The sequence below is a fragment of the Melopsittacus undulatus genome, chromosome 1, assembly GCF_012275295.1.
Source record: "Melopsittacus undulatus isolate bMelUnd1 chromosome 1, bMelUnd1.mat.Z, whole genome shotgun sequence".
Taxonomy (NCBI): Eukaryota; Metazoa; Chordata; class Aves; order Psittaciformes; family Psittaculidae; genus Melopsittacus; species Melopsittacus undulatus.
In genome coordinates this window covers 37,939,667-37,955,194 of record NC_047527.1, presented here as the reverse complement: position 1 = coordinate 37,955,194, position 15,528 = coordinate 37,939,667, and the positions used below count along the sequence as shown (strand labels likewise).

Sequence of the window (15,528 nt, the reverse complement as noted above, 5' to 3'; positions counted from 1 at the left end):
AATACCTTATAGAGAAATACTCCCTTTTAAATCTTTTATTTATTAAAAAAATCCAATAGTCTTCAAACTTCTCCTTTTGACAGTAGCTTTGTAAGTGACAGAGAAGCTTCTTGTCTGCTTAGGGTTAGGGGATAGTTTATCTTCTTCAACAAGAGGATTCAGGAAGATCAAGAACATCGGAGAACCATCTCTTCCATTTCTTCAGAGAGACCTAGGTGGAAGCTGGTGTTGCCCTTCCAGAAAGGAACACAAGCAGACTGTACTGGAGTGACACAGATGCTGAAATGATAAAATCCCTTGCTAGTCTGGAAGAGAAGAAATACTATGGAAATCACGCATTAGGAACGCATTAACTTTTTCTTTGCTAGAACAGAGTTTAATGCAGCTGCTACTGTTGTTTTATTCTTTTGAGAGAGAATGGCAATTCTGTCTCTAGTTTCAGAGCAGTATCTCTTATTTATATTTTTTTATTTCTTTATATAAAAGGATGGAGAGTATGGGCTTACACAGGGGTGAAGAGTTTTGTCTGTTTAGCACCACGTACAGTTATTTATTACAGATGATGTTATCCTGATGAAGTCTGTAAAGCAGAAAATCCTCTTCTATTTAAAATTGTTCCAAAGTTCATTAGCAAACACAAACCGTTAATGTTGTGACATAAACTGAATTCTAAACGTGTGCCTGGTGCACTGTCCTTAGTTTGTCCTGTGGCTGGGTTCAGGAGTAATTCAACAAAGTATTACATGCCATATGTTATGCAATACTTTGGCACTAGGGATGAGTTAAGGGTAGTCTCAACCCTTAGCAGTGAATGCCCTTGGTTTTGCTGGTTTATATCACAACTTTAACCTTGCTTTAAATGTAGTTTTTGGGTGTTAATTTAATTTGGCTGCTCTGTATGTGAGACATCTTGCCTGAGTGAATTTAATTGCACCATTGAGTAAAACTAAAGCCATGAACACTGATGCACTAAAATTCTAGCAGAGGTATAAGGTTTAGTTTTATATGGCTTCTTGTTTGGAGTTATTAACTATATGGAGGAATAAACCCCCTTTAAAATTCTTTTTTAAAACATTACAAAACCCACAATGTAAAGTTGCCATGAGCCAGCCAAAAATAATACATATGGCATTCAGGAGTGCAGTTGCTAATTGGTTGCTGCCTGAGAAAATGGTACACTTGGCTTCTACTTAACACTGTGGGTTTGGCAGAAAGCCAGGTTTGGGGTGAGGTTGTGAATGAAGCTGCATGTGGTTAGGGAGGAGTTCAAATGATTCATGTCTTGGAAGTTGTAGTAAGCAGTGCAGTATGTACTTGGGTAAGCTGCTGGAGGAAACTCCTCGCCCATGGCCTCTCCCCACAAAGGCTTTCCTACACCTCTGTCTATGTGAGGACCGTATTCTTTAATCAGTTTTTTTTGTAGTCAGACCATATTTCAGTCAGTTTTAATCATTAGCTGAATTGAGCTGTGTAGTGGTTTGATTCACGTTTCAACAATTCTTTTCTTATAGATGGAGAATGGAGAGGAGGTAGAAGTAGAGGAATTCTATGTAAAGTACAAAAACTTGTAAGTAAAGTTACAGGTTTCATTACTGTCTTTAAGTTCATGTAACTTCCTAATGCTTTTTAGTAACTATTTTTCGTAGTGGTCTATTATTACTCAACTTTAAACATTTCTAATATTTAATACAAAACAGTGGCAAATAAACAGGGTAAACCTTGCATTGGTGGTGCTGGGTTTGATAATGTCCTCCTAATTCCTATTCTCTCCAGAATGAAATCTGTAGGTAAAATTCCTCAGCTATTAAAAAACTTTAAGGCTTATTATGCATGCTGCACCTATGCATGAATATGTGTAACTAACTGCAGCCATGAAGTATTGTGTGTGCATACTCAAAAATAATCCTTAACATTTTTTTCAAAAGCAAGATATGTGTGCAACAAAATGTCCAAGGTTACAAACTAGATGGCTTCCAGTATTCCAGCAGATAGCTGCCCCTCCATAAGCGAGATGTAATAGTGGTGAGAACAGCATGTTGTTTCACTTCTGGGCTCTGAAACTGCAGTGCAATCAGTATTTAAAATAAGATACTTCATAGCTGGATAAGATCATTTTTCTTTTGGAAAAATAGTATGTCTTGTTTACTTTTAGCAAATTTTCCATCCAAGACACAGATATGTTTAAAGTGAATTTCTTGCCGCTAACTGCAGATAGACTTCACTTTAAATATGATGCCACCTTTGTACCTTTTGCACTATATTGATTACTGCATGATGTTTAATAGCTTAATTATTTTTTTTTCTTTTAGTTTTATTACATGGACATGTAATTTTTGTATTAACTCTTCATGTCTTAGACTTCTTAGCAATATAACTTCTGACGGACTCTAAATTTATAATGTGGGACTAGTCATTTTGGCAAACTCTTCTTAAAGATGAATGATTACCATGGAGCTACATTTAAAAGGGGTTTTCTTTTATTCAGCATTAAAATTGACCCATATGTAACTTTTAATTACAATGCTGTTCTCACAAAAAGCTGGTATATCATACATATACATCTTAGTATATAAAATATTTCACTATTTTCATTAACTTGTAAAACCCCTACTCTTTGCTAGAATATGATTTCAGATTGAGTCTTGTATAATAATTACGTTTTGAGTATGCCTAATAAAAATCATCTTAGCTTTGTGCCAAGCACTGGGTGTATGTGATATGTATTTAAATTGTGGGTGGGAGTTGTTTTTATTTACTGACAACATTTGCCATCAGTAAGTATACTTATTTCACATAAAGATGATTTGTTAATAACCTGTATGATGAAGAAGGTAGAGTCCAGTTTTCCAAGCATGGCACTACAGTGTACTGGAAGTATACTAGTGGGATACATAAAGGATGCAATGGAAGCATAATTTTGAGTAAGATTTTGTTTCATCTTCTAGTTCTTACCTTCATTGTCAGTGGGCATCTGTGGAAGAGCTGGACAAAGACAAGAGAATTCAGCAGAAGATAAAGCGGTTTAAGGCAAAACAGGGCCAGAACAAATTCCTTTCAGAAGTACGATTTGTTTATTTATTTATTTATTTTGTTTAAGGTATATCCTTGTGAATTCTTGCTCTGTGTAGAAGCAGAAAAATTTTAATGGCTGTGTGATGTATCAGGAGCATTTATTCTGGTATAAAGTATAACCAGGTCTTGCAGGTTTATGAATCTCAAGTGATCTGTCCTGACTGTATACTTTCCACTGTATTTTTTTTTCTTTCAAGTGAGTGGGATTTTGCTCTGTAAGCATGACTCTTACTGAATCAGTAACAGCTCTCTTTTCTCAGGAGCTGATTATGCCAGAAAAATGCATCACATTTTTCTGTGTTATGGACTGCTGCTCACTAGGGATTCTAAGCTTTTTATCATCAATTTAATTTCACTTAGAGCCATAAGCAGTAGTGTGGCAGGGGTCCTGTCAATAAAAGACCAGATCTGCTGCTTTGTCTCTGAAAGCTTTCATTTCAGTAAAATGTGGTCTTTTGAGGAAAAAACCCTAACATAACAGGTTCATGTGCTACTGTATTTGTTTATTTATATTTACTATGTAGTTTGAGTTGAACAAAACCTGTAAATTGTAAACTTACATCTGTTCTAGGTAAGGATGCCTGGAATTCTCTCTTATTTCTGTATTTATTTTTAAAATCTGTTTCCAAATGGGTACAAGTTATTGTAAATACTTGGAATTTGCTCTTGTTTTAGAAAAAGCTACTAAATGTACATAGTCTTTAGTACTCTTGCGTGCCTTTTCTATTGAAGAAGATCTTTAAAGTATAAAAAGAAGCACAACACTTTAGTACACAAGAGAATCCCGTAAGTTGTTGCAGGGAGAAGACAGAACATAACAAGTCATGATTTTTTTTGAGACACTGTGTATGCATGCAGTGTTTTCTGTTTTTGAAATAATAGTCTTTGAATCTTGCTTATAAAGCAGTTAGACAGTTCCTGTAGTTAAAATAATCCAAAGGCACTTAGTGTACAAGGCTCTAATTTCTTTATTGCAAGCTGTAGTTTTCAAGAATGCTAAATGCATTGCATGCCATAAGCCCTTTCGATTGCTCATTAGTGAATTGTAATTTCACACTTCATTTAAAATATTCTTAAACATTCTCTCACAGTAAAAGGTTTCACACAGTAATTAAGAGGCCCAGTTAACAAAGTCTGAGAAGTCTGATTCCCTCACGGGGAATGATCTTGCTGAATTGTAGCATTTCAATTAACATGTTGAAGTTTGCCAAATATAAATTCTGTGTCACCGTGACCCAAAATATTATTGCCTGGTGAAATATATAATAATTTTTCCTCTCAGGAAGGGCTAATAGAGATATCTTTCCTATTTTTTGCCTCCTTGAACAGATTGATGATGAGCTTTTTAATCCAGATTATGTCGAAGTTGATCGAATCCTGGATTTTTCACGTAGCACAGATGATAACGGAGAGGTAAATAAAACTTTTAGTGCAGCTGTAATTATATGGTCATTATGGTTATAATTTTTTGTTTAGAAATGTGAATATATTGGAACACTTTAAGAAGCCACCAGGGTATATGTGTATGTAGAAAACAGACATGTTTGGGAAAACATTGGCTAGCACAGCAGTTTTCTTAAAGTAAAAGGGGTTAAGTGAGAATTTTAAACTTACGTCACCTATATTTGAAAACTGACAAAACAACCCACCACACCACCACCACCAACATCCTCTAATATATAGGTAAGGTGGTACTTAATACTGTAGAAATATGACTGTCCGTTTAGGTAATACAGCATTTAAATGAAAATTGCAAGAATCTGAGCTCAGTGTCATGGTAGATTAGACATTGTTTAGACTACCTGTGGCAGAAGAGGTCCTGAATTCAGTATTTCTTACTTTTTAATGACTTGTTCTGCAGATCAAAATCACTTTGTTCTTCCAGCAGATTCTTCTTTGGCCATTGTCGAATACAAGGCTTTACTGACAGCGTTTCCATAATGCTCTGTCAATGAATGGTGGTGGTTGGGTTGCCTACTGGGAAGATTCTGATGACACTTATAAGAAAAAATAGTTGATTGTTGAAATATGTGGTAAACACAGAAATTTTAACGGTTGGAAAATGAATATTGATTTACTTACAAATTTTTATTCTAGCCTTAGCAATTTCAGTTGTAGTGTTGTGCTTTTGTTGGTTGTAAGCTTGCATTCCCTGTGTTCTGATGTTAGTTTGTTAGGTTGTCAAGGTGTCAGCCTGCTGTTTTCTTATCCTTTTGGCTGATTCAGACATTCAGGTCTGGTAAAGCTGTTGAATTTTATCTAGCCTGCAGGTCTCCTGTCAAAATTGTTACACTTTTATTCTTTCTAAATTGCAATGCAATCTTATTTTTTGTCTTAACAAAGCCTGTAACACATTATCTGGTGAAATGGTGTTCACTTCCTTATGAAGACAGCACTTGGGAGCTCAAGCAAGACATTGACCCAGCTAAGATTGAAGAATTTGAGAAACTGATGTCTAGGGAGCCAGAAACGGAGCGTGTGGTAAGAATTGGCTCAGTATAGAGGATTTTATTTGAAAATAGTAAAGTAATGTGGTCTTTCAGAAACCACTAATGGGATTTGCTGTATTTGAAACAGGAGCGACCTCCTGCCGATGACTGGAAGAAATCGGAGAGTTCCAGGGAGTATAAAAACAATAACAAACTCAGGGAATACCAGTTGGAGGGAGTAAACTGGCTTCTTTTCAATTGGTACAACACGTACGTAAAATACTGCTTACTGCTGAATTCTGCTTTGGTAAAGCTTGGAAACAATTGCAAACAGTCCTCTTTTTGAAACAATAACCTTATAAAGTAATCTTCTAAAGTGGGGTTTTAGAATTATTTACATGTCTCATTTTTTTTGCTGCAGGAGAGATACACAAATTAATTTTGGGTAGATAACACAATTGTGTATTAAACATGAATGTCAAATTCTTCTGGCAAATGCTTTTGCATGTGTGTGTTCATGCACACCTGTGCTGCCCCTTTCTCTCCCATGTGAACTTGAGAGGTACATAAAATGGATATATCCATGCTTATAGCATCACAAATTATACAATTTATTTAAAATGCAAGGAGATTATGATGTCTTTTCAGTGTAAACTTGCTATTCTAAAAAATTTCTGGTTTAGTCAGTTTAGCTCCTTACTGCTTTTCTATGTTTTTTAAGTTATGAAGAAATCATTCAGACTGGTTTTATTATTGTTTTCAGACGAAACTGCATTTTAGCAGATGAAATGGGGTTGGGAAAGACTATCCAGTCCATTACGTTTCTCTATGAGATATATTTGAAAGGAATCCATGGTCCTTTCTTGGTTATTGCACCATTGTCCACAATTCCCAACTGGGAAAGGGAGTTCCGCACCTGGACAGAATTGAATGTGGTTGTGTATCATGGGAGTCAAGCAAGCCGGCGGACCATTCAGTTGTATGAAATGTATTTCAAAGATCCACAGGTAAAAGCTCTTCATTTTTTTTCTTTTTCTCTTTGTTGTATGTGCCTTACTGTCGTTTATTAATCTAAGCACTGATTGGGTTTGTTGCACTGATACAGTAGGCTTTAGCTATTAGTGAACTAATAAAGGGAGTAGTTTTTGTTAGTAGCCAAGAGATAAGCTGGAAACAGAAGGGGGACCAAGAATTGTTGGTGCAACTTTTGTTCAGGATTTCATTGTTTCATGCAAGGTTTTTTTTGCTTTGCATCCCTGAGGAGACCTGTCAGAAAGGATTCTTAATGAAGAAACTATTGTAGTTGGAACTAAGCGTAATAAACAATCTTTGCCTACCATTCCAGGAAAAGACTAGCTTGCAGAAGCTAAACTTGTTGATACTTCTTTTTCAAGTTTTATATATCAGATGTATTTTGAATCTGTGTTACTGTGCTTGTGTTGAATAGTTCTTTTGAGAGAAGGAAAGCAGGTACAGAAAAAATTTGGGGTAGAATTATTTGGAAAACTATAGCTATAAAGAGTAGCATCTTTGCACTTACATGCATGGCTTTACCAAAGGTAATTAAACATGACTGGGGGAAAATAATGCATGTACATTGAATGTTGTTTCAAATCAACATAATCCTCACTTAAATTTGATATAGAGTGTTATTTCCAACTGAGCTTAAGGAAGTGATCAGTGGTGAATTTATACATTTAGATTTTCTGTAAAGCATTTGATTTTATGCCGCTGGATATTTTGATTAATAAACTAGTATGATATAAAATCAATATGCCACGCATTAAGTGGATTTAAAACTGGCTAACTGATATTTCTTGATGTAATTGTAAATGAGAAATGATTTGCATTTCCAGCTTAGTTCTTAAGGGATTGGTTCTTGTCCATGAGCTATATAACACTTTTATCAATGACCTGAAAGAAAACATAAAATCATTACTGTGGAAGTTTTCAAATGACACAAAGATGGGGAGAGTGGTAAATAATTAAGACAGTTTGCAGATACAGAGTAAGCTGTGTTACTTAATAAATTGGATCCAAGCTAACAACACTCAGAATAGCTAAAATAGGGCTATCTGTGGATGAGGAGTGGAGGAGAGCTACAAGGAGTAGGGAGAGCTTGGTTCTGGGAAGGCTGTAAGACAAATGCAGATCCCTTCGTGTCATGACACATGATGACCAGTTAAACATGAGTTTGTACTGTGAGACTGTGGTTAAATGGGCTAGTGTAGTGCAAGTGTGTAGGAGGAAAGAAGTCTTTATTAAAGAGTAGAAAAGTCACAGCATTCTTCCCTTTGTCAGTAATTGGGTAGTAGTTCAGTTCTGCCTAGTGCTCACTTCCTGTCCACAGAGTGTTGAAAAACTGGAGTCTTGGAACAAAGCTAGGGGGGAGGTTGCTGGATGGAAAACATGCTATTACAGGGAAAGAACTAATTAAAAACTGTTTTGAAGGTGATGACTGCGGCACAACTTGACAGGCCATTAGGGCAAACAGCCTATATACTTATATATGGTAGAAAAAGCACATAGTAATTTATAGTAGTTGGAAGTTACATCTGTTTGGCCTAGAAAATAACCATTTTCCCAGCAATTTTTCAGAGAAACTTTCAAATCAAAATCATATATGCTATTGTTAAAGAAGATTGATTTGAACAACAGTTGCTACACTGAGGTCTAATGCCTGTTATTCCTTAGGATAATAATAACAGCTTCTTGCTTAGATGTATAATACATAAATAAACTGGAATTGATTAGTACTTCCGGTTTTAAAATTATTTCTTACCAGAGATGGATACGTGATATCAAATTTGAAAATTTGGGTTTGAACAAATATTGTTTCTACTGAAATGTTTTCCTGTGTTAAAAGTCATATCTGTTCATTATTTAAGTGGTGCTTGTTCTCAGCATGTTCTTTCCCTTAGAATGCAGCAGTTAGGTAGCATGAAACCTGAAGGGATGTAATCAGAAAAATCCCACTTACTGTGCAGATTTAGTGTTATTTTGGCAACATCATTTCACTGATGTAAAGGCACCTAAAAGCATCTGAGGCAAGAAGCCACAGAAAGTTTTGTTCCCCCTGTTGCTATAGTCTTAACTTGCCTCTTGCAATGACCATGGCAATCATTTGACCCCATAGCATGTAATGATAAAGCACTCATAGCACAGAGAAATGAATCATTTTCTGCTAGCTTTGCTCCCTAAACTGCCCCAATCACACGATTGTCATGGTTGGGGATAAAGGAGAGGAGTGAACTCATCTTTTTGGTGGCAGGTAGCTTAGATGTGTCATGAAATCACCTTCTGTGTTCAATTCATTTTAAGACTATGTAACACATGGTTGAAACTAAATTATGGGGGGGGAAAAAGTCTCTTCATGTTCTGACCAAAAGAATCTCCATGTAGCACTCAGTCTGGCATCCTCTAAAGTACTATCAGCAGGTGTACGATGGGGAAAGAGAAAGAAGGCTAGCTTTGCCAGTCTCATTTCTTGCCAAAGACCTCAACCCAGATGTCAGCATCTTAGACTTTTTAGACCTCAATGTGGAAAAAGGTCTCCCCAACTGAGATGTTTCTCAAAGGCAGTTGAAAATTGAGGAAGTCTGAGTGGCTTTGAAGGGCTGTAATAAGAGATAGCATGTGTAAGGAGCACCTGCCCCATCTGCAGTAGAGTGTTTTGTCAGAGTCAACACCAGTAACCAGAGTCAAGTTGTGAAAAGCTAGAGAGTAGTCAGTAACAATATACATTTCTGCAGTGCCGTGACTTCAACACTAACTACTTCCAGAGAATGTTCCCTAATATCCCTTCCTGCCCTACTGCTTGTGAGGGTCATGTAGGGAAGCCTGTTCTGAATGTTCTTGAGCCATATAACTGAAAGGACCTTCTGGGGGCCTTCCTTGGTTGGAATATCAGATAAACCAGTTCCTTTTCTTCTGAGAAAGAGTTCTATTGTAAGATCAGGAAAACTGTATATGTCAAATAAAACTAACGACAGAGCCCGGCAAAATAGTTGTTTGTGAGGGAAATTTGACTTCGCAGTGTAATGAGGACTGGAAAAGAGAAACCTCCTGACTCACATGTAGAAATGGAATACCTTGTTGATTTCAACTCGATTCTGTTCATGTTCAGGACTTTTTCTGGCTTAGCTGATTCATTCCTTTTGGGCTCAGTGGGTGTTGGCTTAGAGTATTTTCCTGCCTGTATTGTTTTCCACCTTGCTGAGAAGCTACTGAGCTGGGAACACGTCATCAGCATAGGATTACCTCAGATTTCTGTAACAGATGGTTAGTATGCAGTAGTTTAAGACCATACTTCACCACTAGGGACTCTGTCTTTCACCAAAGGTTACGTTAAATTCCATTCTACAGCGTTGCTGTGACTTAGTTTTCCAAATGCCTTCTGGCTGTAGTTGGTTGTTGTGCGCATTTTTTGCATCTGTTCTCTTGTTCCTTGAAGTGGAGCCTGAGGTTGGTGGGAAAAGACCATAATAGTCTTTCACACTTCCCAATGGTGGAATGTGCATCTTTTTATAAGTCCACTTCTTCCACACATCCAGTTGATCTTCTCAGTTTGTATCTGCTAAGAGGTAATACCTCAAAATATAACCGAACTTTTATATTAATATGAAGTTGTTGTACCTTGTGGCTATCTCTGTTGATTGAGTTGCTTCCAGAAGACTTTTCTAAACAGAACAGGAAACTGCTACCTATTAGGATGATTGATTTCCTGAAATGGTTGAACTTCCCTGAGTAAGTGGATATAAATTCCTGTGTTTCTAACATGAGAGAACTTCATTTGGATGCCACACTGAAACAGGATAAGTTGTTTCCTAGTTGCCTACAAATTCACCTATGACAATGCTGTACGTCACTTTCCTGAGAGTTTCAACATTCAGATTTCTCAGATGTGACATTCACAGGATTAATTAGGGTTCTTTCTCATACTTCCCGAAGTTTGGGAGACCTGAAACTGTGAAGAACAATATCATTCACCATCTAAAGCTCTTGGAGATCTCATGGAACTTTCTGCTTGATTTACTGTTGTGTTCTTCAGTACAGCATTTGACTGTCTTTCAAATAATGTGAGCTCTTGTGGCAAGACTGCTATGCATATTTTAATCTGAGATTTAGACAGCTCTTAAGTATAAAATCAGGGGTCCCTCTTACAATTTTTGCTTCAACTGGATGCACTGCTTTATGCAGTGATAATTTTTGAAGAGCATTACTTGCCCTACTGTCTCTAGGTTGCTCGTGGAAGAGTTTTCCATTACGTGGAGAGAATTTCCTGAGCTGCATTCTTGTATTTTCGGTGATATCTGGCTCATGAAGAGGTTACAGCATTTGCTGGCTATTTAAGTTGCCCACTTAGTGTATCTCCATCTGCTGTTTGTTAGGTAATGAGTTTTTTCTCCTTAAGAAGATAAATGTTTCTGGACTGCCACAAGAAAGCACTGTTGAACAGGTCATTACTTCCTCGGAAACACTCTTGATGTGCACTGTCAGATTTAATGCTGAGTTCAGGGTATCAGGTTTCCAATCATTTTACGGAGTTGGTAGGCAGTTCTGATCCCCACAGTTTGGGGACGATTATATGCAGGTCATTTGTAAAAGGATTCAGACTTGCATGTGTTTGAAGAGAGAAATGGTCACCTTACTGTAAAATACCTGTTTCTTTTGAAATGTATTCAATACACCACCCATGACACAGTCCTGCTTTGAAAATATAGGATGGCATTGAAGTTATGTGAGGCCCATCCTTAGTGAGAGTGTGTTTCTGTGCAGAGCTGGTGACACTAGAGATCCCAAGTTACATTTTTCTTTGAACAACATTGGGAAGAAATATAGCATAACATCAGAAAGATGTTTATTCCATGATCTTCAGTAAAGTTTATTTAGGGTAGGGTTTATTTGCAGTAGAGTCTTAGTATCAGCCATGAAAATAAGACTCTCAACTAATGAAATAGTGAGTGTGGTGCCAGACATCAAGTAAATCGTCCTGTTGCACATTCGTTAACACAAATTTACAAAAATACCAAGGAAACATTTGCAGAGATGTCCACTGTGAAAAAAAAGTACTGTTTATTTGGAGTCAAATATTCTAATAGTCATGAATATGAAGCCTTAATGTACTTACAGCTTATTTGGATTGTTTGGGAGGACTGTCCCATACCTTTGATTTAAAGAAAATTCTCTTGACGGAGTTGGAAAAGCTTATTTTTGAGTGTTGCACCAGTGCATTAATGCATCAAGGCGTTAGTATAATCCACATGAATTACAACTGAAATAACTTGTATAACATCTTTGTAAGGTATATGCAGGGATTTTGTGGGCCTTTTTTACAGGATTAAAAGCATAGCTAACATGAAGCAAGTAGTAAACATTTGTATTCCCTTATTGAGTCAGCAATAATGACTACGTTTACTTCATTCAGCACCTTGGCCATTGTACTGTTCTGTATTTTTAAAGAATGAATTTTGAAGATGAAACAAATGTACTTGTTTCTGCGCCAGGGACTTTACTTAAACTTTTGCTCTTCTTTTTAGGGTCGTGTGATAAAGGGATCCTACAAGTTCCATGCCATTATCACAACATTTGAAATGATCTTGACTGACTGCCCAGAGCTGCGCAACATTCCATGGCGTTGCGTAGTCATCGATGAGGCCCACAGGCTGAAGAACAGGAATTGTAAGCTATTGGAAGGACTCAAGATGATGGATCTGGTCAGTGTGTACATTTACGTTTGCATTTTATGTATTTTTATTACTCCTCATTTATGGTTTCCTCAAAAAGTAAAATAAGAGGTTTTCTTCTCAAGTAAAATCATCGAGTGCTGATAAGAGTAAGGGAAAGCTTCTGAGAAAGTCTTTCAAATACCTGGAAGCATATCATACCTTCCATTTTTGAATGCTGATGTTTCCTAAGTCTCTTAATTGTTTTAGGCCTAGAACTGTGTGGATTCTGTTAAGATTAATTTGTTCTTCCCTTTCTCTCTTTTCATGTGACTTACTCTGTAGTCCCTTCACATAGGCAGTTACTTAAAAATATAGCATGGTCAGGTGGTCAGATATACGTGCGAGAGTTAAACTGCTGTGCAATAATGTCAGCTCCAGCGTTATCTTGTTGTGTGGACATAAGGTTGTTCTTTCAGACTGACTAAGGAAGGGAAGAGTGAGTTGGTTTCTGATGTTTACCTAAGTAGGCATTACATCATGTGCACAAAATACTTTTATTAAGTGCACAGAGAAAAATACGATGATTCTTTCTCCCTGTTTGTTAAATAATACTTTTCATGGAGTCTTGAGGTTTAATGAATAATAGTTTATAAAAATGATGTATGGACTTTATTTTACTTGTTATGGTTGCTTAGAGGAAAGCTGAGCCTATAGGTGTGGCTGCATGTGGAGATACAGGACTTCTCATGTCAGTTCTTGTTCTACTAATAAACTCATGGTTGACCTTCAGCTAGTTGTTTAACCTCTCTGGGCTCCTTCTCTAAAGCAATTTGGAACTTCTCTTGTCTTTGCCATTCATGCTCTGTTGCGTGTAGATGGAAAGTAGGACTCTGCTTCAGGTTTCCTGTGTTAGAAACTGGCACACCAGCCCTGAAAAAATTCATGCACTGGAATCTCTTGGAGGTGTTGTAAATCGATGGATTTTCACTGGAAAGTGATGGAAGTGCACTGGAAGTGATAGGATAAGTTCAGTTACTGTTTTGCTATTTGAAGTTCATTGTATTTGTGAAAGGTCTAGAATGTTGTGTATCAGTAAAATCTCTTCTTGTATAGGAAAGACTTTTAAAGGTGCATAAGTAATTGAGTATTTTTCTGGGCTGAAGGAAGGCTGGAATACTAGTTAGAAATGACTTTAAAAGCACTATAAGTAGTTGGGGTGGGGAGAAGACACAAAGATGAGAGATACATATATGGAAAGAAAAGAGAATTTTGTGTGTTATTCCATTGAAAATTAATTTAGATGGATTCCTAGGCAACTATTTCTTAACCTTTCAGGAACATAAAGTGCTGCTTACTGGAACCCCTTTGCAAAATACAGTAGAAGAGCTGTTTAGCTTGCTTCACTTCTTGGAACCAGGTCGCTTTCCATCAGAAACAACATTCATGCAAGAATTTGGTGATCTGAAAACAGAAGAACAGGTACCTCTTTTGCACAATTTTATATTTAGATGTTGTGAAATTATCCATCTTATTATATCTGAACTTTATTATTTGCTTTTACAAATTATACCTATTTACTTTTTGGAAGACCATAGTAGTTTTTTCTCTGATTTTTGTTCTCATTTGGTTAACTGCTGCATCACTGTGGCGGGGGCAGGGTTTGTTGTTTATGGGATCCTTTGTCCATGGATAATGCAGAAACACAGAAGGCTTCCCCTTGTTGAAATACGGTATTAAAAATGGGGGTGAGGTGCCTTGTAACGGTTGCTGGAAGAAAATGCTTCTAGAATTCCTTTAAGAGAATTAACTTGTCAGCTGACCTTCTTCCTTAAGCATCACTGTCAGAGCGAGGGGAGTGTCCTCTCTAACTTCTGTGGTGTTAATGTCTGAGCGTTTTATCAATGACTTCTATGCAAACAGGAACACATTTGAAACCTAGCTTAGCAAGAGGTAACCAATTGGAGGGAGATTTTTTTGACTCATTCAGAAACAGATTTCTCAAGCTGTCCAATAGAAGGAATGCATAAGGCAGTGCAGAATGAAAGACCCTTAGTGAAGCCTGTTTTGGACCTAGAATGTAAAAGCTTCTGATGATCATATATGACATTTCATCTTGTATGTATGAAAGTGTTTCAAAAAGTCAATAGGTAACTTTAAGATTAGGACTTACCTTGTCATGGCACCTTAATTTGACCCCGTGATACTCAAACTTCATGGTTACATGTGTTTTTGTGTACAACTTTGTGTTGGTTTTGTCTGAAAAACCAATTTCTGGTATTTCTAAGTTTTGACTGCTTGAATTTGTTAACTATCTTTGAGAGCAGCTCTTTCATAGGGAATAGTGTAAATTACAGAACAGTAATTACAGGATTGCTCCCCCAGCCCCTTACCTCGTGGAAAAATCATAGTGTGTCCTGAGGGAATCATAGGATGTGTTTGCCCAGATTGTGCAGTCAGATGCATGCTGCCAGTCAGAATGGACAATGACCTGATTGGAAGTGAACCAGCTCTGATCCAGAAGCCATGTAGTCCTCTTAGTATAGTGTTTGAGCTGTAGTTTATATATCTTAACTCTCAAGGTAGCTTGTGTCTGGCCAGCTGAAAATGTCAGCAGAGCAGAACTGGACACTTTTGAAGCCATACATAGAACTATTACTAAAGTAATGTCATCAGCCATGAGCAGAATTTGGGTCTGGATTGCTTCGGCCAACAAGTTTGGAAGAGCTGCCTCCTCTGCTGACACACCGTTAGCTGTTTTGGAATTTGATTTGTCTTTCAAGTGATGGATGAGATTATGTTTTAATGACTTGGGTTTTCTCCTCCATTCCTTGCAATCCCATTCCATGTATTTGAGAAAATTAACATTTCTTCATCCCTCCCCCATTTAGGATGTGTCTTAAAGAATATGCTGCAAAACCTGGAGACACTAAAAATGACCAGTGTGTTACAAAATTAATGGAAAGAAAATGTTTTCATTTTGAGACCAGGCGTCAGTAGTTTCTACTTCAGTGGATGTCAAAATGAGGAAATAAGAAAATCATCAGAAACAGATACATAAGGGAAAAATAGTATTAAACGTTGTGTCTAACAGATAGAAGTTTAATTGTAAACCTTGATCTTGCAGACAGATTTGCTTATATACCAGTACTTTGGGTTAGGTCCACATGACTGGTATGCAATACTATCCTTGTCTAGAAGGATAGTTATAGGTGAGGTCTGCTTAATAACAGTCACTAAACAAAAGGGTTGCACACTAAAAGTTGGCTTCAGAAGTGTATATGTCACTGAGTTAGCACTCAGTATGTAGGTCATCGAGGAAGCATTTTTTTACATGGGCACTCTGCTTGGGTTCTGAGGTA

At 37.0% G+C, this 15,528-nt stretch overlaps 1 protein-coding gene across 3 annotated transcripts in view; it reads left to right on the top strand.

Moving 5' to 3' along the window:
• The window catches only part of CHD7 (chromodomain helicase DNA binding protein 7), an 89,401-nt gene that overhangs the window by 47,752 nt on the left and 26,121 nt on the right, over positions 1-15,528 (top strand). For 2 of the 3 annotated variants that reach the window (XM_005152518.4, XM_031052060.2), the window contains exons 6-13: positions 1,512-1,567; positions 2,946-3,060; positions 4,402-4,485; positions 5,416-5,553; positions 5,650-5,771; positions 6,265-6,508; positions 12,041-12,217; positions 13,505-13,648. The exons of the other annotated variant lie outside the window; for it this stretch is intronic. In XM_005152518.4, the coding sequence (XP_005152575.2) occupies positions 1,512-1,567; positions 2,946-3,060; positions 4,402-4,485; positions 5,416-5,553; positions 5,650-5,771; positions 6,265-6,508; positions 12,041-12,217; positions 13,505-13,648 (1,080 nt within the window). The remainder of the gene's footprint in view (positions 1-1,511; positions 1,568-2,945; positions 3,061-4,401; positions 4,486-5,415; positions 5,554-5,649; positions 5,772-6,264; positions 6,509-12,040; positions 12,218-13,504; positions 13,649-15,528) is intronic. 3 annotated transcript variants of the gene reach the window in all.